General features: G+C 44.6%; 1 protein-coding gene across 4 annotated transcripts in view; it reads left to right on the top strand.

Moving 5' to 3' along the window:
* The window catches only part of ptprr (protein tyrosine phosphatase receptor type R), a 144,082-nt gene that overhangs the window by 96,933 nt on the left and 23,743 nt on the right, over positions 1–23,406 (top strand). For all 4 annotated transcript variants that reach the window (XM_052514554.1, XM_052514553.1, XM_052514555.1 and 1 more), the window contains 5 exons: positions 986–1,114; positions 1,787–2,013; positions 8,141–8,330; positions 10,654–10,738; positions 16,946–17,025. In XM_052514554.1, coding sequence (XP_052370514.1) covers positions 986–1,114; positions 1,787–2,013; positions 8,141–8,330; positions 10,654–10,738; positions 16,946–17,025 — 711 coding nt within the window. The remainder of the gene's footprint in view (positions 1–985; positions 1,115–1,786; positions 2,014–8,140; positions 8,331–10,653; positions 10,739–16,945; positions 17,026–23,406) is intronic.

Raw genomic sequence — 23,406 nt, 5'->3', positions numbered from 1 at the left:
CTCAGCCATCTCCCATGTTATTGTACATGTTGTAGACTATATCACTCAGCCATCTCCCATGTTATTGTACATGTTGTAGACTATATCACTCAGCCATCTCCCATGTTGTGGACTATATCACTCAGCCATCTCCCATGTTATTGTACATGTGGTAGACTATATCACTCAGCCATCTCCCATGTTATTGTACATGTGGTAGACTATATCACTCAGCCATCTCCCATGTTGTTGTCCATGTGGTAGACTATATCACTCAGCCATCTCCCATGTTGTAGACTATATCACTCAGCCATCTCCCATGTTATTGTACATGTGGTAGACTATATCACTCAGCCATCTCCCATGTTATTGTACATGTGGTAGACTATATCACTCAGCCATCTCCCATGTTATTGTACATGTGGTAGACTATATCACTCAGCCATCTCCCATGTTATTGTACATGTGGTAGACTATATCACTCAGCCATCTCCCATGTTATTGTACATGTTGTAGACTATATCACTCAGCCATCTCCAACAGAACTATGTTTCACATCCACAAGAGGGCATGCATATCACAATATCACAATATCTCAATTTTACAATATCTCAATATCTCAATATCACAATGTCACAATATAATGATCTAGTGTGAATCCAAGATTGAACCCAGGTCTCACTGCTCTCTCTCTCTGTGGCTGGCGGGTCCTCTGAGGTCATGCCACCTCAGGGCCTGCAGACAGTGACATTAGAACTCCAGAATTAGCTCTGCCGTAAGGCTAATCACCTGGAATTGAGACCAGTGGGGACTCATTGTAAGCAGGCAGGACACCTGAGGTGACTGGCAACAGAAAGAAGGAATGAGGAAGTGTTGTGATGTCCATAGGGTTTGCTGTGAACTGCTCTTTCATTCCAATAGCAATCAAAGCTCTCCTCAGCTCTCCTCTCCTCTCCTCTCCTCTCCTCTCCTCTCCTCTCCTCTCCTCTCCTCTCCTCTCTCTCAGGTCCTCTACCGTCGAAAGGAGAAGGTTGAATATTCTGACAGGCAGACCAAAGAGCAGTCCGTTTTCCCCGGCCGCGACCTTCAGCTGACCCCTGTCACCGTCCCACCCCCGGCCCAGACCCAGCCCCAGGTAGGTTGGAGCGCGATTAACTACAATTCCCATAATGCAACACACATTTGAAGCCCCAAGTTGTAGTGTGAATTACTACAGTACCATAATGTTATGTGTAATACACCTGTATTCATAAAGTATCTCAGAGTACGAGTGCTGATCTAGGATCAGGTCCTGCCTGACCATGTCATCTTATTCACTATGATCTAAAAGACCAAACTGATCCAAGATCAGCTCTCTTACAGGGCAGCAGGTAGTCTAGCAGTTAGAGCAGTGGACCAGTAACCAAAAGGTCGCTGGTTAGAATTCCCGAACTGACAAGATGAACAATCTGCTGATGTGCCATTGAGCAAGGCACTTCAGGAGGGCGGCACTGAGCCTGTAAAACAACACATTTCACTGCCCCTACCTGGTGTATGTGACAATAAAACATATGTCTTTCTACTGTGAGATGCTTTGTGAATACAGGTCCTGGTTTTATCTTTCGTAAAGATGTGTCTGAAGCTAATCTAATGCTGTCCCATCTTGTCATTATTCCCCAGGTCCTGGTTTAATCTTTAGTAAAGGCGTGTCTGAAGCTAAACTAATGCTGTCCCATCTTGTCATTAATCCCCAGGTCCTGGTTTAATCTTTAGTAAAGGTGTGTCTGAAGCTAAACTAATGCTGTCCCATCTTGTCATTAATCCCCAGGTCCTCTTCTCTAGCAGCATGGTCCAAGCAGAGCCAGCACCGCCTTCTACACCCACATCCATACCTCCACCCAGAGCCTGCCGTCCTCCACCCACCACCCCTGTCCCCATCCCTGTCTCCAGCTCCAGCTGTGGTCCTCCGCAGCTCCCCCCTGCCCACCAAAAACCCTGCCTGTCAGCCAGCCCCTCTCCCTTCAGGATGAAGCCTGCCGCGTGTCTCCAGGAGAGGTGAGTGAATACTGGGGGTGATTGAATATGGACACTCAATGTTCATCTGTGTTGGACCAAACCGATGAGCGTTCTGTATAAAATAATATAATAATATATGCCATTTAGCAGACGCTTTTATCCAAAGCGACTTACAGTCATGTGTGCATACATTCTACGTATGGGTGGTCCCGGGGATCGAACCCACTACCCTGGCGTTACAAGCGCCATGCTCTACCAACTGAGCTAAGGACAAGGACAATACTGGTTCTCGTCTCCTCATAAAAAGAAGTATGAGCAGTGTGGGTTCAGTTGTCCACTAAATCATCTCACAATGATTCTGGGTTGAAAGACTGAAACCATGTAACCGTTTTGAAGTAGGTTATAGCCTGATTGTCCCAGAGCTGGAGGTCTCTCTCAATAGCTGGGCTGTAGTCTATAGCCTGATTGTCCCAGAGCTGGAGGGTCTCTCTCAATAGCTGGGCTGTAGTCTATAGCCTGATTGTCCCAGAGCTGGAGGGTCTCTCAATAGCTGGGCTGTAGTCTATAGCCTGATTGCCCCAGAGCTGGAGGGTCTCTCAATAGCTGGGCTGTAGTCTATAGCCTGATTGTCCCAGAGCTGGAGGGTCTCTCAATAGCTGGGCTGTAGTCTATAGCCTGATTGTCCCAGAGCTGGAGGTCTCTCTCCATAGCTGGGCTGTAGTCTATAGCCTGATTGTCCCAGAGCTGGAGGGTCTCTCTCAATAGCTGGGCTGTAGTCTATATCCTGATTGTCCCAGAGCTGGAGGGTCTCTCAATAGCTGGGCTGTAGTCTATAGCCTGATTGTCCCAGAGCTGGAGGTCTCTCTCCATAGCTGGGCTGTAGTCTATAGCCTGATTGACCCAGAGCTGGAGGCCTCTCTCCATAGCTGGGCTGTAGTCTATAGCCTGATTGTCCCAGAACTGGAGGGTCTCTCTCCATAGTTGGGCTGTAGTCTATAGCCTGATTGTCCCACAGCTGGAGGTCTCTCTCCATAGCTGGGCTGTAGTCTATAGCCTTATTGTCCCAGAGCTGGAGGGTCTCTCTCAATAGCTGGGCTGTAGTCTATAGCCTGATTGTCCCAGAGCTGGAGGTCTCTCTCCATAGCTGGGCTGTAGTTTATAGCCTGATTGTCCCAGAGCTGGAGGGTCTCTCAATAGCTGGGCTGTAGTCTATAGCCTGATTGTCCCAGAGCTGGAGGTCTCTCTCCATAGCTGGGCTGTAGTCTATAGCCTGATTGTCCCAGAGCTGGAGGGTCTCTCTCAATAGCTGGGCTGTAGTCTATATCCTGATTGTCCCAGATCTGGAGGGTCTCTCAATAGCTGGGCTGTAGTCTATAGCCTGATTGTCCCAGAGCTGGAGGTCTCTCTCCATAGCTGGGCTGTAGTCTATAGCCTGATTGTCCCAGAGCTGGAGGGTCTCTCTCAATAGCTGGGCTGTAGTCTATATCCTGATTGTCCCAGAGCTGGAGGGTCTCTCAATAGCTGGGCTGTAGTCTATAGCCTGATTGTCCCAGAGCTGGAGGTCTCTCTCCATAGCTGGGCTGTAGTCTATAGCCTGATTGACCCAGAGCTGGAGGTCTCTCTCCATAGCTGGGCTGTAGTCTATAGCCTGATTGTCCCAGAACTGGATGGTCTCTCTCCATAGCTGGGCTGTAGTCTATAGCCTGATTGTCCCAGAGCTGGAGGTCTCTCTCCATAGCTGGGCTGTAGTCTATAGCCTGATTGTCCCAGAGCTGGAGGGTCTCTCTCAATAGCTGGGCTGTAGTCTATAGCCTGATTGTCCCAGAGCTGGAGGTCTCTCTCCATAGCTGGGCTGTAGTTTATAGCCTGATTGTCCCAGAGCTGGAGGGTCTCTCTCCACAGCTGGGCTGTAGTCTATAGCCTGATTGTCCCAGAGCTGGAGGTCTCTCTCCATAGCTGGGCTGTAGTCTATAGCCTGATTGTCCCAGAGCTGGAGGGTCTCTCTCCATAGCTGGGCTGTAGTCTACAGCCTGATTGTCCCAGAGTTGGAGGTCTCTCTCCATAGCTGGGCTGTAGTGTATGTGAGGTCAGGGCAGGGTTTGGTTGGATGTTGGCGGCCAATCAAGAACTGTCCTAGTGACACAAAGAACGGACGGATGGGGGAGAGGACAAGGATGAGGGGGAGGGGAGGGGGAGAGGAGGGGGGAGGATGGGAGGAGGGGGAGAAGAGGGGGGAGGAGGCGGAGAGGAGAGGAGGGAGGGAAGGAGGGGAGAGGAGGGAGGGAAGGAGGGGAGAGGAGGGGGAAGGAGGGGAGAGGTGGGGGAAGGAGGGGAGGGGAAGGGGTGATGTCTAAAGTCTTTAATGTTGCTCTTCCTCTCTGGCTTGACTTTAGAAGAACACTGTAAGTGATGTCTGGGAAACTTTCCACTGCTGCTTTTAACTACACAGAGAGAGACACAGAGAGAGACACAGAAAGAGAACACAGAGAGAGACACAGAAAGAGAACACAGAGAGAGACACAGAGAGAGACACAGAGACAGAACACAGAGAGAGACACAGAGAGAGACACAGAGAGAGAACACAGAGAGAGACACAGAAAGAGAACACAGAGAGAAAACACAGAGAGAGACACAGAGAGAGACACAGAGAGAGAACACAGAGAGAGACAGAGAGAGAGACACAGAAAGAGAACACAGAGAGAGACACAGAGAGAGACACAGAGAGAGACACAGAAAGAGACACAGAAAGAGAACACAGAGAGAGAACACAGAGAGAGACACAGAGAGAGACACAGAGACAGAACACAGAGACAGACCACAGAGAGAGAACACAGAGAGAGACACAGAAAGAGAACACAGAGAGAGAACACAGAGAGAGACACAGAGAGAGACACAGAGAGAGAACACAGAGAGAGACACAGAGAGAGACACAGAGAGAGAACACAGAGAGAGACACAGAGAGAGACACAGAAAGAGAACACAGAGAGAGAACACAGAGAGAGAGACAGAGAGAGACACAGAGAGAGAACACAGAGAGAGACACAGAGAGAGACACAGAGAGAGACACAGAGACAGAACACAGAGACAGACCACAGAGTGAGACAGAGTGAGACACAGAGAGAAACTGGTTTGAAGACATTTGAAGGTTTTCATTGTGCGTTTACACCAAGCAGATTAGATGTTGTAGCTACACACAATCCCCAAATGAATGTCTGATACCAGCAGATTGTATCATCTCCCAGCAGTAACTTGTGGGTTATGTTATCACATCCCACTGCACTCAGGTGAACTGTTACATGCTGGCCAGAGTCCAGAGGCATTGAGCCGTGGTATTTTCCCCAGACCTCTAACATCTGATTGTGTTTGGTGGCAGGTGTTCTCCGTAGAGTACGTGTAGAACGAGGGGTAGAACACCTCCTCTGCCTTAGTCTGAGGAAGGTGGGAACAGGGAGGAGGAGGAGGAGGGGGAGGAGGAGGAAGGAAGGAGGGGAGAAGGAGGGAAGAGGGGCAGAAGGAGGAGATGCAGGATGTAGAGGAGGAGGAGGAGAAGGACGGAAGAGGTGGAGGAGGAGGAGGAAGGAAGAGGGGGAGAAGGAGGAGATGCAGGATGTAGAGGAGGAGGAGGAGAAGGACGGAAGAGGTGGAGGAGGAGGACGGAAGAGGGGGGAGGAGGAGGAAGGAAGAGGGGGAGGAGGAGGAGATGGAGGATGTAGAGGAGGAGGAGGAGGGAATGAGGAGGAGGATGAGAAGGACGGAAGAGGTGGAGAAGGAGGAGATGGAGGACATAGAGGAGGAGGTAGAAGAGGAGGGAAGAGGACGTCTTGGTTCTTTCTCAAATAATCTTACCTTGATTCCTCACCTCCTCACCTCCTTCTCAAAACCCATTGAAGGAGAAGATACATAGCCCCTCCCCCTCTGACCTTCTCCTCTTATACAGTTGAGAAGGAGGTGAGGAAAGATGAATTGAGATTGAGGCCCCCTTATGTCACAAGTCACCCTGATGTTTATAAGAAGGAAGTGAGAGAATGTTCCGGAACAGGCCTCAGGAATGTTCTTTATGTAAAACAATGAACCAGGATAAAATACAATGAGAGAGGGTTCATTTCACTGGCAGGTGTCTCATGGTGATAGATTACATAGGATTGTTGGGTGGGGGAATATTGTCAAGTGCTTTTGTAACATTTTGGAGTGCAGTTTGAGGATGCCTGATATCGCTCAGGTCTGGAAATGTAATGTGTATTTCCTCTATGTAAATGTAGGTTAGAATGTATATATTATATGACAGGAAGAAGATCATTAACACTGTCAGCATTATATATTTTAAGCAGTAAGGCCCGAGGAGGTGTGGTATATGGCCAATATACCACGGCTAAGGGCTGTTCTTACGCACGATGCAACGTGGAGTTTCTGGACACAGCCCTTAGCCGTGGTATATTAGCCATATATCACAACCCCCCAAGGTGCCTTATTGCTATTATAAACTGGTTACCAACATAATTAGAACAGTAAAAATACATGTTTTGTCATACCTGTGGTATACGGTCTGATATACTACGACCGTCAGCCAATCAACATTCAGGGCTCGAACCACCAAGTTGATTATTTTAAACAATATACACTTAGAAACCTGAGTGGTGTCACTAACCAGGCACATGCCATCTTCCTGTCAAGAAAAACAGTACGGAGTGACAGGCACCAGCAGCCCTAACCTGTGACTCCACTGTCTCTGAATAGACTGCCATTTGGGCTCAGACCACAAGAACAAAAGGGAAAGGCGTGACTCTCTGACAGGAAACTGGCTACTTCCTGAGCCGCCATGGGGCTGATTGTTGCAGGACTGCAGTTCAGAGTGGACACACAACACTGAATGTCTGGTCCAGACTGGAACAATTCCCTTTAGTCTGTGCTCTGCATTCAGTGTCAACAACTGAGAAAACAGAGATATGCTGGTCTCTGCATTGTTGAAGATTTTTGGCAAAATGGTCATCGAGATGTTACAATGGCTGAGCAGCCATATGGAGAGAGAGAGACAGAGAGAGACAGAGAGAGAGAGAGACAGAGACAGAGACAGACAGAGAGAGAGAGACAGAGAGAGAGAGAGAGAGAGAGAGAGAGAGAGACAGAGACAGAGACAGAGACAGAGACAGAGACAGAGAGAGAGAGAGACAGAGAGAGAGAGAGAGAGAGAGAGAGACAGAGAGAGAGAGAGAGAGAGAGAGAGAGAGAGAGAGAGAGAGAGAGAGAGAGAGAGACAGAGAGAGAGACAGAGAGAGAAAGAGAGAGAGAGAGACAGAGAGAGACAGAGACAGAGAGTGAGACTATATACTGTATATATGCGTGCGTGTGGATATTCATTTGTGCACGTGTGTGTGTTTTATAGCGGGTGTCAGGAAGACCTGTCTCCGTGGTGATTGGGCTTTAGCTGGTGTCAAGGGGTCAGGAAGACCTGTCTCTGTGATGATTGGTCATTAGCTGGTGTCAGGGAGTCAGGAAGACATGTCTCCTTGGTGATTGGGCATTAGCTGGTGTCAAGGGGTCAGGAAGACCTGTCTCCCGTGGTGATTGGTCATTAGCTGGTGTCAGGGAGTCAGGAAGACCTGTCTCCTTGGTGATTGGTCATTAGCTGGTGTCAGGGGTCAGGAAGACATGTCTCCTTGGTGATTGGTCATTAGCTGGTGTCAGAGGGTCAGGAAGACATGTCTCCTTGGTGATTGGGCATTAGCTGGTGTCAGGGGGTCAGGAAGACCTGTCTCCATGGTGATTGGTCATTAGCCAGAGTTTGTTCTTAACAGTTTGTTGTTGTTCTGGAAGCCCAGCCAACCGGGACCGGACGCCATATTTAACCCCCTCTGATTGGACCAGGGTAAACAATGAGAAGGTGATTTGATGTGGGCGTGCGAATAGACCAAGACATGTTATCTTCAGGAGATGAGGAGGAACAAAAAAATATCATTTAAAGATAGTCCAGTCTAGTTCAACAATTGTTCCCTTGATTAGCCAGTTACAGTAATCTGTTGCCCATGTTGCTAGGCAGAACATTGTTTGTTTATGACCCGCATCATAATGACTTCTGCCAATAGAAACACCACAGTAACCCACTCTGAGAAAAGACAGATCAACCTAGAAGGAGGAAAAGACCATGTTAATGTGTGTTTTGGTCCTGTAGGAGAGGCTCCAACGTCTCCCTGGTGCTGGACATGTCCTCCCTGGCCTCGGTGGAGCCCCTGAACTGTGGGGTGGTGACCCCCAGAGAGAGGGCCACTCAGGAGTACCTGCAGTCAGCCGGCCGGACCCTGTCCAGACAGCAGCTACGAGATGTGGTGCTCAACACACAGACGCTGCACGCAGAGTTCGCTGTGAGTGGAATGAACACACGCATGCACACATACACACACACCACACACACCACACACAGACACCACACACACACCACACACACACACACACACACACACACACACACACACACACACACACACACACACACACCACACACACACACACACACACACCACACAGACACACACACACACATACACACACATACACACACACACACACACACACACACACACACACACACACACACACACACACACACACACACACACACACACACACGCCCACACACACCACAAACACCACAAACACACACACACACACACACACACACACACACACACACACCACACACACACACACACACACACACACACACACACACACACACACACACACACACACACACACACACACACACACACACACACACACACACACACACACACACACACACACACACACACACACACACACACACACACACACACACACACACACACACACACACACACACACACACACACACACACACACACACACACACACACACACACACACCTTCGCACCTTCGCACACACACGCACACACCACACACCACACACACGCACACACACACACACACACACACACACACACACACACACACACACACACACACACACACACACACACACACACAGCTACGAGATGTGGCGCTCCACACACAACAGACCCTACACACCGGGTTCGTCGTGAGTGAACAAAAGATCAACACAACCACTACACAGCGTTGTGTTCCTGTGGTCAACAACTTGATTAATCAACTCTGTTATTCAAGGCCGGATAGCCCATTACATTTGTGTATGTGGAACTATCCACCTCAACATTTATGGGTTGTTTAAACCAATTGATTTAACTTGCTTCATGAGTTAAATTGTGTTTTTGTTTGTCTGTTTTGTTTGTCTGTTTTGTTTGTCTGTTTTGTTTTGTCTGTTTTGTTTGTCTGTTTTGTCTGTTTGTCTGTTTTGTTTGTCTGTTTTGTTTGTCTGTTTTGTTTGTCTGTTTTGTTTGTCTGTTTTGTTTGTCTGTTTTGTTTGTCTGTTTTGTTTGTCTGTTTTGTTTGTCTGTTTTGTTTGTCTGTTTTGTTTGTCTGTTTTGTTTGTCTGTTTTGTTTTGTCTGTTTTGTTTGTCTGTTTTGTTTGTCTGTTTTGTTTGTCTGTTTTGTCTTTTTGTTTGTCTGTTTTGTTTTTTGTTTGTCTGTTTTGTTTTGTCTGTTTTGTTTTGTCTGTTTTGTCTTTTTGTCTGTTTTGTTTGTCTGTTTTGTTTCTGTTTTGTTGTTTTGTTTTGTCTGTTTTGTTTGTCTGTTTTGTTTGTGTTTTGTTTGTCTGTTTTGTTTTTTGTTTTGTCTGTTTTGTTTGTCTGTTTTGTTTTTGTCTGTTTTGTTTGTCTGTTTTGTTTTTTGTCTGTTTTGTTTGTCTGTTTTGTTTTGTCTGTTTTGTTTTGTCTGTTTTGTTTTGTCTGTTTTGTTTGTCTGTTTTGTTTGTTTTGTTTGTCTGTTTTGTTTGTCTGTTTTGTTTGTCTGTTTTGTTTTGTCTGTTTTGTTTGTCTGTTTTGTTTGTCTGTTTTGTTTGTCTGTTTTGTTTGTCTGTTTTGTTTGTCTGTTTTGTTTGTCTGTTTTGTTTTGTCTGTTTTGTTTTGTCTGTTTTGTTTTGTCTGTTTTGTTTGTCTGTTTTGTTTGTTTTGTCTGTTTTGTTTTGTCTGTTTTGTTTTTTTCTGTTTTGTTTGTCTGTTTTGTCTGTTTTGTTTTGTTTGTCTGTTTTGTTTTGTCTGTTTTGTTTGTCTGTTTTGTCTTTTTGTTTGTTTTGTTTTTTGTCTGTTTTGTTTTGTCTGTTTTGTTTGTCTGTTTTGTTTGTTTTGTCTGTTTTGTTTGTCTGTTTTGTTTGTCTGTTTTGTTTGTCTGTTTTGTTTGTTGTTTTGTTTGTCTGTTTTGTTTGTCTGTTTTGTTTTGTCTGTTTTGTTTGTCTGTTTTGTTTGTCTGTTTTGTTTTGTCTGTTTTGTTTGTTTTTGTTTGTCTGTTTTGTTTGTCTGTTTTGTTTGTCTGTTTTGTTTGTCTGTTTTGTTTTGTCTGTTTTGTTTGTCTGTTTTGTTTGTCTGTTTTGTTTGTTGTTTGTCTGTTTTGTTTGTCTGTTTTGTTTGTCTGTTTTGTTTGTTTTGTTTGTCTGTTTTGTTTGTTTGTTTTGTTTGTCTGTTTTGTTTGTCTGTTTTGTTTGTCCGTTTTGTTTTGTCTGTTTTGTTTGTCTGTTTTGTTTGTCTGTTTTATTTGTCTGTTTTGTTTGTCTGTTTTGTTTGTCCGTTCAGGAAATCCCAATGAACTTTGTGGATCCAAAGGTAATGGACATTTCCAGTCATGGAACCAAAAACAGATACAAGACAATACTGCCAAGTAAGTATATTAGCTTTTTAATATGTATTAGTTCATTAAGCAATAAGACTCGAGGGGGTGTGGTATATGGCCAATATAACACGGCTAAGGGTTGTTCTTTAAGCACGACACAATGCGGAGTGCCTGGATACAGCCCTTAGCCGTGGTATATTAGCCATATACCAAACCCCCGAGGTGCCTTATTGATATTATAAACTGGTTACCAATGTAATTAGAGCAGTAAAAATACAAGTTTTGTCATACCCGTGGTATACGTTCTGATATACAATGGCTTTCAGCCAATCAGCATTCAGGGCTGGAACCACCCAGTTTATAAGGACTAATTGACCACCCACAGAGCCACAACCTGTTGTGTGGTCCACAGACTAAAGCTATGGTGTTAATGTGAGGGTCAGTGTCGTGTCGCGGTAGATTAGGCTTGTCTATCTCACACAGCAGTAGTTCTGTCAACCTGTCACTGTCTGTTATTGTCAACCTTTGGGCTCACAGACACACACACACACACACACACACACACACACACACACACACACACACACACACACACACACACACACACACACACACACACACACACACACACACACACACACACACACACACACACACACACACAAACATTCTCTGCAGCGCATGATATATTGTTGTTTACAGCATGTGTTTGGCTGGTCGACCTCTATGTAAGCAACACTGAATACAACCAAACATAGCCAACCGCCACAGCCTCTCCTGGTCATACAGGAAGTGTTTTAGTGCTGCCCTGTCTGGTTGGTTAGCCTGGTGGACGGAAGTGGGCAAATATAAACCAAATGTCTGAGATGAGCTGTTCCTTCCTGATTCTTTAAACAGCCTCTAGTGTGTCCCAAATGGTGTCCTATTCCCTAGTGTTCTGCCTTTAACCCTGTGGGTCCTGATCAAAAGTACTGCACTAACTAGGGAATAGGGTGCTATAGTAGCGCACTAACTAGGGAATAGGGTGCTATAGTAGCGCACTAACTAGGGAATAGGGTGCTATAGTAGTGCACTAACTAGGGATTAGGGTGCTATAGTACTGCATTAACTAGGGAATAGGGTGCTATAGTAGCGCACTAACTAGGGAATAGGGTGCTATAGTAGTGCACTAACTAGGGATTAGGGTGCTATAGTACTGCATTAACTAGGGAATAGGGTGCTGTAGTTGCGCACTAACTAGGGAATAGGGTACTGTAGTAGTGCACTAACTAGGGAATAGGGTGCTATAGTACTGCACTAACTAGGGAATAGGATGCTGTAGTAGCACACTAACTAGGGAATAAGGTGCTATAGTATTGCACTAACTAGGGAATAGGGCGCTGTAGTAGCGCACTAACTAGGGAATAGGGTGCTATAGTAGTGCACTAACTAAAGAATAGGGTGCTATAGTAGTGCACTAACTAGGGAATAGGGTGCTATAGTACTGCACTAACTAGGGAATAGGGCGCTATAGTAGTGCACTAACTAAGGAATAGGATGTTATAGTAGTGCACTAACTAGGGAATAGGGTGTTATAGTAGTGGGTGAGTGGGTGAGTGTGTGTGTGTGTGTGTGTGTGTGTGTGTGTGTGTGTGTGTGTGTGTGTGTGTGTGTGTGTGTGTGTGTGTGTGTGTGTGTGTGTGTGTGTGTGTGTGTGTGTGTGTGTGTGTGTGTGTGTGTGTGTGTGTGTGTGTGTGTGAATGACATCATTCTGTAATAAAAAGACAGTTGGGCTGGAATGTTACTGTCTTCCCGTTCACACCTTGGAACGTTATCAGGCTTCCTGTCTGAACCAGCAGTCTTCCTTCAACACGCAGCGCACAGAGGGGTCTGGGGTTGAGGTCTGGGGTCTGGGGTTGAGGTCTGGGTTTGAGGTCTGGGGTCTGGGGTTGTAGTCTGGGGTTGAGGTCTGGGGTTGTAGTCTGGGGTTGAGGTCTGGGGTTGAGGTTGAGGTTGGGGTCTGGGGTTGAGGTCTGGGGTTGAGGTCTGGGGTCTGGGGTTGAGGTCTGGGTTTGAGGTCTGGGGTCTGGGGTTGTAGTCTGGGGTTGAGGTCTGGGGTTGTAGTCTGGGGTTGAGGTCTGGGGTTGGGGTTGAGGTCTGGGTTTGAGGTCTGGGGTCTGGGGTCTGGGGTTGTCTGGGGTTGAGGTCTGGGGTCTGGGGTTGAGGTCTGGGTTTGAGGTCTGGGGTCTGGGGTTGAGGTCTGTTGTAGTCTGGGGTTGAGGTCTGGGGTTGTAGTCTGGGGTTGAGGTCTGGGGTTGAGGTTGGGGTCTGGGGTCTGAGGGTTGAGGTCTGGGGTTGAGGTCTGGGGTCTGGGGTTGAGGTCTGGGTTTGAGGTCTGGGGTCTGGGGTTGTAGTCTGGGGTTGAGGTCTGGGGTTGTAGTCTGGGGTTGAGGTCTGGGGTTTGGGGTTGTGTCCAGACAGAACACATCAGACAGAGAGTCCAGACAGAACACTTCAGACAGAACACTCCAGACTGAACAGTCCAGACAGAACACATCAGACAGAACACTTCAGACAGAACACTTCAGACAGAGAAGTCCAGACAGAACACTTCAGACAGAACACTTCAGACAGAGAAGTCCAGACAGAACACATCAGACAGAGAAGTCCAGACAGAACACTTCAGACAGAGAAGTCCAGACAGAACACATCAGACAGAGAAGTCCAGACAGAACACTTCAGACAGAGAAGTCCAGACAGAACACATCAGACAGAGAAGTCCAGACAGAACACTTCAGACAGAGAAGTCCAGACAGAACACTTCAGACAGAACACTTCAGACAGAACACTCCAGACTGAACAGTCCAGACAGAACACTTCAGACAGAACACTCCAGACAGAACACTCCAGACAGAACACTTCAGACAGAACACTTCAGACAGAACACTCCAGACTGAACAGTCCAGACAGAGAAGTCCAGACAGAACACTCTAGACAGAACAGTCCAGACAGAGAAGTCCAGACAGAACACTCTAGACAGAACAGAACAGAACTGATTCGAATAGCTGGAACCTCCAGTCACTAACATATCTATCTGATTCTAATAGCTGGAACCCTCCAGTCACTAACATATCTATCTGATTCTAATAGCTGGAACCTCCAGTCACTAACATATCTATCTGATTCTAATAGCTGGAACCTCCAGTCACTAACATATCTATCTGATTCTAATAGCTGGAACCTCCAGTCACTAACATATCTATCTGATTCTAATAGCTGGTACCCTCCAGTCACTAACATATCTATCTGATTCTAATAGCTGGAACCTCCAGTCACTAACATATCTATCTGATTCTAATAGCTGGAACCTCCAGTCACTAACATATCTATCTGATTCTAGTAGCTGGTACCTCCAGTCACTAACATATCTATCTGATTCTAGTAGCTGGAACCTCCAGTCACTAACATATCTATCTGATTCTAATAGCTGGAACCTCCAGTCACTAACATATCTATCTGATTCTAATAGCTGGAACCTCCAGTCACTAACATATCTATCTGATTCTAGTAGCTGGAACCTCCAGTCACTAACATATCTATCTGATTCTAGTAGCTGGTACCTCCAGTCACTAACATATCTATCTGATTCTAACAGCTGGAACCCTTTAGTCACTAACATATCTATCTGATTCTAACAGCTGGAACCTCCAGTCACTAACATATCTATCTGATTCTAATAGCTGGAACCTCCAGTCACTAACATATCTATCTGATTCTAATAGCTGGAACCCTCCAGTCACTAACATATCTATCTGATTCTAATAGCTGGAACCCTTTAGTCACTAACATATCTATCTGATTCTAATAGCTGGAACCTCCAGTCACTAACATCTCTATCTGATTCTAATAGCTGGAACCCATTAGTCACTAACATATCTATCTGATTGTAATAGCTGGAACCTCCAGTCACTAACATATATATCTGATTCTAACAGCTGGAACCTCCAGTCACTAACATATCTAACAGCTGGAACCTCCAGTCACTAACATATCTATCTGATTCTAGTAGCTGGAACCCTTTAGTCACTAACATATCTATCTGATTCTAATAGCTGGAACCTCCAGTCACTAACATATCTATCTGATTCTAATAGCTGGAACCTCCAGTCACTAACATATATATCTGATTCTAATAGCTGGAACCTCCAGTCACTAACATATCTATCTGATTCTAATAGCTGGTACCCTCTAGTCACTAACATATATATCTGATTCTAATAGCTGGAACCTCCAGTCACTAACATATCTATCTGATTCTAATAGCTGGAACCTCCAGTCACTAACATATCTATCTGATTCTAATAGCTGGTACCCTCCAGTCACTAACATATCTATCTGATTCTAATAGCTGGAACCTCCAGTCACTAACATATCTATCTGATTCTAGTAGCTGGAACCTCCAGTCACTAACATATCTATCTGATTCTAATAGCTGGAACCTCCAGTCACTAACATATCTATCTGATTCTAATAGCTGGAACCTCCAGTCACTAACATATCTATCTGATTCTAGTAGCTGGAACCTCCAGTCACTAACATATCTATCTGATTCTAATAGCTGGAACCTCCAGTCACTAACATATCTATCTGATTCTAATAGCTGGAACCTCCAGTCACTAACATATCTATCTGATTCTAGTAGCTGGTACCTCCAGTCACTAACATATCTATCTGATTCTAGTAGCTGGAACCTCCAGTCACTAACATATATATCTGATTCTAATAGCTGGTACCTCCAGTCACTAACATATATATCTGATTCTAATAGCTGGAACCTCCAGTCACTAACATATCTATCTGATTCTAATAGCTGGAACCTCCAGTCACTAACCTATCTATCTGATTCTAATAGCTGGAACCTCCAGTCACTAACATATCTATCTGATTCTAGTAGCTGGTACCTCCAGTCACTAACATATCTATCTGATTCTAGTAGCTGGAACCTCCAGTCACTAACATATCTATCTGATTCTAACAGCTGGAACCCTTTAGTCACTAACATATCTATCTGATTCTAACAGCTGGAACCTCCAGTCACTAACATATCTATCTGATTCTAATAGCTGGAACCTCCAGTCACTAACATATCTATCTGATTCTAATAGCTGGAACCCTCCAGTCACTAACATATCTATCTGATTCTAATAGCTGGAACCCTTTAGTCACTAACATATCTATCTGATTCTAATAGCTGGAACCTCCAGTCACTAACATCTCTATCTGATTCTAATAGCTGGAACCTCCAGTCACTAACATATCTATCTGATTGTAATAGCTGGAACCTCCAGTCACTAACATATATATCTGATTCTAACAGCTGGAACCTCCAGTCACTAACATATCTAACAGCTGGAACCTCCAGTCACTAACATATCTATCTGATTCTAGTAGCTGGAACCCTTTAGTCACTAACATATCTATCTGATTCTAATAGCTGGAACCTCCAGTCACTAACATATCTATCTGATTCTAATAGCTGGAACCTCCAGTCACTAACATATATATCTGATTCTAATAGCTGGAACCTCCAGTCACTTACATATCTATCTGATTCTAATAGCTGGTACCCTCTAGTCACTAACATATATATCTGATTCTAATAGCTGGAACCTCCAGTCACAACATATCTATCTGATTCACCTGGAACCTCCAGTCACTAACATATCTATCTGATTCTAATAGCTTCGAACCTCCAGTCACTAACATATCTATCTGATTCTAGTAGCTTATAACCTCCAGTCACTAACATATCTATCTGATTCTAGTAGCTGGAACCTCCAGTCACTAACATATCTATCTGATTCTAATAGCTGGAACCTCCAGTCACTAACATATCTATCTGATTCTAATAGCTGGAACCTCCAGTCACTAACATATCTATCTGATTCTAGTAGCTGGTACCTCCAGTCACTAACATATCTATCTGATTCTAGTAGCTGGAACCTCCAGTCACTAACATATATATCTGATTCTAATAGCTGGAACCTCCAGTCACTAACATATCTATCTGATTCTAGTAGCTGGTACAGGTCACTAACATATCATCTGATTCTAGTAGCTGGAACCTCCAGTCACTAACATATATATCTGATTCAAATAGCTGGTATGCACCTCCAGTCACTAACATATATATCTGATTCTAATAGCTGGAACCTCCAGTCACTAACATATCTATCTGATTCTAATAGCTGGTAACATATCTATTGTCACCTGCAGATCCACATTCCAGAGTGATCCTGAGGACTAAGAGCTCCTTCGACCCTCTCAGCAGCTACATCAACGCCAACTACATTAGGGTAAGTTTTGCACACGCACGCACGCACGCACGCACGCACGCACGCACGCACGCACACACACACACACACACACACACACACACACACACACACACACACACACACACCAATGCCAATTACAGGCTAAGTAATCCACCAGGCATGTTGAGCCCAGTTCTGGGTTCTTAAACCATTGATTGTGAACACATTGCATTCTGAACCCAAACCAAAACAAGTGGATGTTCTGGTTGTAAAACAACAGTGTTCTCCTAGTTAGAGCCAAAATGGCACATTATAGCGCTCTCATAATGAATAGGTAAAAACCATTTCCTGAAAGTTGTCTGTTCAGGTATGCATAGTCAGATTATAACACAGATTAAAGTTGTCTGTTCAGGTATGCATAGTCAGATTATAACACAGATTAAAGTTGTCTGTTCAGGTATGCATAGCCAGATTATAACACAGATTAAAGTTGTCTGTACAGGTATGCATAGCCAGATTATAACACAGATTAAAGTTGTCTGTTCAGGTATGCATAGCCAGATTATAACACAGATTAAAGTTGGCTGTACAGGTATGCATAGCCAGATTATAACACAGATTAAAGTTGTCTGTTCAGGTATGCATAGTCAGATTATAACACAGATTAAAGTTGTCTGTACAGGTATGCATAGTCAGATTATAACACAGATTAAAGTTGGCTGTACAGGTATGCATAGCCAGATTATAACACAGATTAAAGTTGGCTGTACAGGTATGCATAGTCAGATTATAACACAGATTAAAGTTGTCTGTACAGGTATGCATAGTCAGATTATAACACAGATTAAAGTTGTCTGTACAGGTATGCATAGTCAGATTATAACACAGATTAAAGTTGGCTGTACAGGTATGCATAGTCAGATTATAACACAGATTAAAGTTGTCTGTACAGGTATGCATAGTCAGATTATAACACAGATTAAAGTTGGCTGTACAGGTATGCATAGTCAGATTATAACAGATTAAAGTTGGTTGTACAGGTATGCATAGTCAGATTATAACAGATTAAAGTTGTCTGTACAGGTATGCATAGTCAGATTATAACACAGATTAAAGTTGTCTGTACAGGTATGCATAGTCAGATTATAACACAGATTAAAGTTGGCTGTACAGGTATGCATAGTCAGATTATAACACAGATTAAAGTTGTCTGTACAGGTATGTATAGTCAGATTATAACACAGATTAAAGTTGGTTGTACAGGTATGCATAGTCAGATTATAACAGATTAAAGTTGTCTGTACAGGTATGCATAGTCAGATTATAACACAGATTAAAGTTGGCTGTACAGGTATGCATAGTCAGATTATAACAGATTAAAGTTGTCTGTACAGGTATGCATAGTCAGATTAAAACTCAGATTAAATTGGCTGTACAGGTATGCATAGTCAGATTAAAACTCAGATTAAAGTTGTCTGTACAGGTATACATAGTCAGATTAAAACTCAGATTAAAGTTGGCTGTACAGGTATGCATAGTCAGATTATAACAGATTAAAGTTGGTTGTACAGGTATGCATAGTCAGATTAAAACTCAGATTAAAGTTGTCTGTACAGGTATGCATAGTCAGATTAAAACTCAGATTAAAGTTGTCTGTACAGGTATGCATAGTCAGATTATAACAGATTAAAGTTGGTTGTACAGGTATGCATAGTCAGATTATAACAGATTAAAGTTGTCTGTACAGGTATGCATAGTCAGATTATAAAACAGATTAAAGTTGTCTGTACAGGTATATATAGTCAGATTATAACACAGATTAAAGTTGTCTGTACAGGTATGCATAGTCAGATTAAAGTTGGTTGTACAGGTATGCATAGTCAGATTAAAACTCAGATTAAAGTTGGCTGTACAGGTATGCATAGTCAGATTAAAACTCAGATTAAAGTTGACTGTACAGGTATGCATAGTCAGATTAAAGTTGGTTGTACAGGTATGCATAGTCAGATTAAAACTCAGATTAAAGTTGGCTGTACAGGTATGCATAGTCAGATTAAAGTTGGCTGTACAGGTATGCATAGTCAGATTAAAGTTGGCTGTACAGGTATGCATAGTCAGATTAAAGTTGGTTGTACAGGTATGCATAGTCAGATTAAAACTCAGATTAAAGTTGGCTGTACAGGTATGCATAGTCAGATTAAAACTCAGATTAAAGTTGGCTGTACAGGTATGCATAGTCAGATTAAAACTCAGATTAAAGTTGGCTGTACAGGTATGCATAGTCAGATTAAAACTCAGATTAAAGTTGGCTGTACAGGTATGCATAGTCAGATTAAAGTTGGCTGTACAGGTATGCATAGCCAGATTATAACAGATTAGAGATTAGAACGGAACTCATGAAACATAGTTACGTTTTTTTCATTCTATCCCCCTGGATTCTAACTGGTCATCTTTAGTTTAGTCCATGCCTTCATACTTCATATTATATTATGCAGTCATATCCCAGTGTTGTTGAACTGAGTGGTGCAGTCATATCCCAGTGTTGTTGAACTGAGTGGTGCAGTCATATCCCAGTGTTGTTGAACTGAGTGGTGCAGTCATATCCCAGTGTTGTTGAACTGAGTGGTGCAGTCATATCCCAGTGTTGTTGAACTGAGTGGTGCAGTCATATCCCAGTGTTGTTGAACTGAGTGGTGCAGTCATATCCCAGTGTTGTTGAACTGAATGGTGCAGTCATATCCCAGTGTTGTTGAACTGAGTGGTGCAGTCATATCCCAGTGTTATCCCAGTTGAACTGAGTGGTGCAGTCATATCCCAGTGTTGTTGAACTGAGTGGTGCAGTCATATCCCAGTGTTGTTGGTGCAGTCACCCAGTGTTGTTGAACTGAGTGGTGCAGTCATATCCCAGTGTTGTTGAACTGAGTGGTGCAGTCATATCCCAGTGTTGTTGAACTGAGTGGTGCAGTCATATCCCAGTGTTGTTGAACTGAGTGGTGCAGTCATATCCCAGTGTTGTTGAACTGAGTGGTGCAGTCATATCCCAGTGTTGTTGAACTGAGTGGTGCAGTCATATCCCAGTGTTGTTGAACTGAGTGGTGCAGTCATATCCCAGTGTTGTTGAACTGAGTGGTGCAGTCATATCCCAGTGTTGTTGAACTGAGTGGTGCAGTCATATCCCAGTGTTGTTGAACTGAGTGGTGCAGTCATATCCCAGTGTTGTTGAACTGAGTGGTGCAGTCATATCCCAGTGTTGTTGAACTGAGTGGTGCAGTCATATCCCAGTGTTGTTGAACTGAGTGGTGCAGTCATATCCCAGTGTTGTTGAACTGAGTGGTGCAGTCATATCCCAGTGTTGTTGAACTGAGTGGTGCAGTCATATCCCAGTGTTGTTGAACTGAGTGGTGCAGTCATATCCCAGTGTTGTTGAACTGAGTGGTGCAGTCATATCCCAGTGTTGTTGAACTGAGTGGTGCAGTCATATCCCAGTGTTGTTGAACTGAGTGGTGCAGTCATATCCCAGTGTTGTTGAACTGAGTGGTGCAGTCATATCCCAGTGTTGTTGAACTGAGTGGTGCAGTCATATCCCAGTGTTGTTGAACTGAGTGGTGCAGTCATATCCCAGTGTTGTTGAACTGAGTGGTGCAGTCATATCCCAGTGTTGTTGAACTGAGTGGTGCAGTCATATCCCAGTGTTGTTGAACTGAGTGGTGCAGTCATATCCCAGTGTTGTTGAACTGAGTGGTGCAGTCATATCCCAGTGTTGTTGAACTGAGTGGTGCAGTCATATCCCAGTGTTGTTGAACTGAGTGGTGCAGTCATATCCCAGTGTTGTTGAACTGAGTGGTGCAGTCATATCCCAGTGTTGTTGAACTGAGTGGTGCAGTCATATCCCAGTGTTGTTGAACTGAGTGGTGCAGTCATATCCCAGTGTTGTTGAACTGAGTGGTGCAGTCATATCCCAGTGTTGTTGAACTGAGTGGTGCAGTCATATCCCAGTGTTGTTGAACTGAGTGGTGCAGTCATATCCCAGTGTTGTTGAACTGAGTGGTGCAGTCATATCCCAGTGTTGTTGAACTGAGTGGTGCAGTCATATCCCAGTGTTGTTGAACTGAGTGGTGCAGTCATATCCCAGTGTTGTTGAACTGAGTGGTGCAGTCATATCCCAGTGTTGTTGAACTGAGTGGTGCAGTCATATCCCAGTGTTGTTGAACTGAGTGGTGCAGTCATATCCCAGTGTTGTTGAACTGAGTGGTGCAGTCATATCCCAGTGTTGTTGAACTGAGTGGTGCAGTCATATCCCAGTGTTGTTGAACTGAGTGGTGCAGTCATATCCCAGTGTTGTTGAACTGAGTGGTGCAGTCATATCCCAGTGTTGTTGAACTGAGTGGTGCAGTCATATCCCAGTGTTGTTGAACTGAGTGGTGCAGTCATATCCCAGTGTTGTTGAACTGAGTGGTGCAGTCATATCCCAGTGTTGTTGAACTGAGTGGTGCAGTCATATCCCAGTGTTGTTGAACTGAGTGGTGCAGTCATATCCCAGTGTTGTTGAACTGAGTGGTGCAGTCATATCCCAGTGTTGTTGAACTGAGTGGTGCAGTCATATCCCAGTGTTGTTGAACTGAGTGGTGCAGTCATATCCCAGTGTTGTTGAACTGAGTGGTGCAGTCATATCCCAGTGTTGTTGAACTGAGTGGTGCAGTCATATCCCAGTGTTGTTGAACTGAGTGGTGCAGTCATATCCCAGTGTTGTTGAACTGAGTGGTGCAGTCATATCCCAGTGTTGTTGAACTGAGTGGTGCAGTCATATCCCAGTGTTGTTGAACTGAGTGGTGCAGTCATATCCCAGTGTTGTTGAACTGAGTGGTGCAGTCATATCCCAGTGTTGTTGAACTGAGTGGTGCAGTCATATCCCAGTGTTGTTGAACTGAGTGGTGCAGTCATATCCCAGTGTTGTTGAACTGAGTGGTGCAGTCATATCCCAGTGTTGTTGAACTGAGTGGTGCAGTCATATCCCAGTGTTGTTGAACTGAGTGGTGCAGTCATATCCCAGTGTTGTTGAACTGAGTGGTGCAGTCATATCCCAGTGTTGTTGAACTGAGTGGTGCAGTCATATCCCAGTGTTGTTGAACTGAGTGGTGCAGTCATATCCCAGTGTTGTTGAACTGAGTGGTGCAGTCATATCCCAGTGTTGTTGAACTGAGTGGTGCAGTCATATCCCAGTGTTGTTGAACTGAGTGGTGCAGTCATATCCCAGTGTTGTTGAACTGAGTGGTGCAGTCATATCCCAGTGTTGTTGAACTGAGTGGTGCAGTCATATCCCAGTGTTGTTGAACTGAGTGGTGCAGTCATATCCCAGTGTTGTTGAACTGAGTGGTGCAGTCATATCCCAGTGTTGTTGAACTGAGTGGTGCAGTCATATCCCAGTGTTGTTGAACTGAGTGGTGCAGTCATATCCCAGTGTTGTTGAACTGAGTGGTGCAGTCATATCCCAGTGTTGTTGAACTGAGTGGTGCAGTCATATCCCAGTGTTGTTGAACTGAGTGGTGCAGTCATATCCCAGTGTTGTTGAACTGAGTGGTGCAGTCATATCCCAGTGTTGTTGAACTGAGTGGTGCAGTCATATCCCAGTGTTGTTGAACTGAGTGGTGCAGTCATATCCCAGTGTTGTTGAACTGAGTGGTGCAGTCATATCCCAGTGTTGTTGAACTGAGTGGTGCAGTCATATCCCAGTGTTGTTGAACTGAGTGGTGCAGTCATATCCCAGTGTTGTTGAACTGAGTGGTGCAGTCATATCCCAGTGTTGTTGAACTGAGTGGTGCAGTCATATCCCAGTGTTGTTGAACTGAGTGGTGCAGTCATATCCCAGTGTTGTTGAACTGAGTGGTGCAGTCATATCCCAGTGTTGTTGAACTGAGTGGTGCAGTCATATCCCAGTGTTGTTGAACTGAGTGGTGCAGTCATATCCCAGTGTTGTTGAACTGAGTGGTGCAGTCATATCCCAGTGTTGTTGAACTGAGTGGTGCAGTCATATCCCAGTGTTGTTGAACTGAGTGGTGCAGTCATACCCAGTGTTGTTGAACTGAGTGGTGCAGTCATATCCCAGTGTTGTTGAACTGAGTGGTGCAGTCATATCCCAGTGTTGTTGAACTGAGTGGTGCAGTCATATCCCAGTGTTGTTGAACTGAGTGGTGCAGTCATATCCCAGTGTTGTTGAACTGAGTGGTGCAGTCATATCCCAGTGTTGTTGAACTGAGTGGTGCAGTCATATCCCAGTGTTGTTGAACTGAGTGGTGCAGTCAAACAGAAGACGGCATACACTGTAAAGATCAAGCTATCCCAGTGTTGTTGAACTGAGTGGTGCAGTCATATCCCAGTGTTGTTGAACTGAGTGGTGCAGTCATATCCCAGTGTTGTTGAACT

The sequence above is a fragment of the Oncorhynchus keta genome, unplaced genomic scaffold (assembly GCF_023373465.1).
Source record: "Oncorhynchus keta strain PuntledgeMale-10-30-2019 unplaced genomic scaffold, Oket_V2 Un_scaffold_180_pilon_pilon, whole genome shotgun sequence".
NCBI lineage: Eukaryota > Metazoa > Chordata > Actinopteri > Salmoniformes > Salmonidae > Oncorhynchus > Oncorhynchus keta.
The sequence above is the reverse complement of the archived record's forward strand: the minus strand, read 5'-3'. Positions and strand labels throughout refer to the sequence as shown.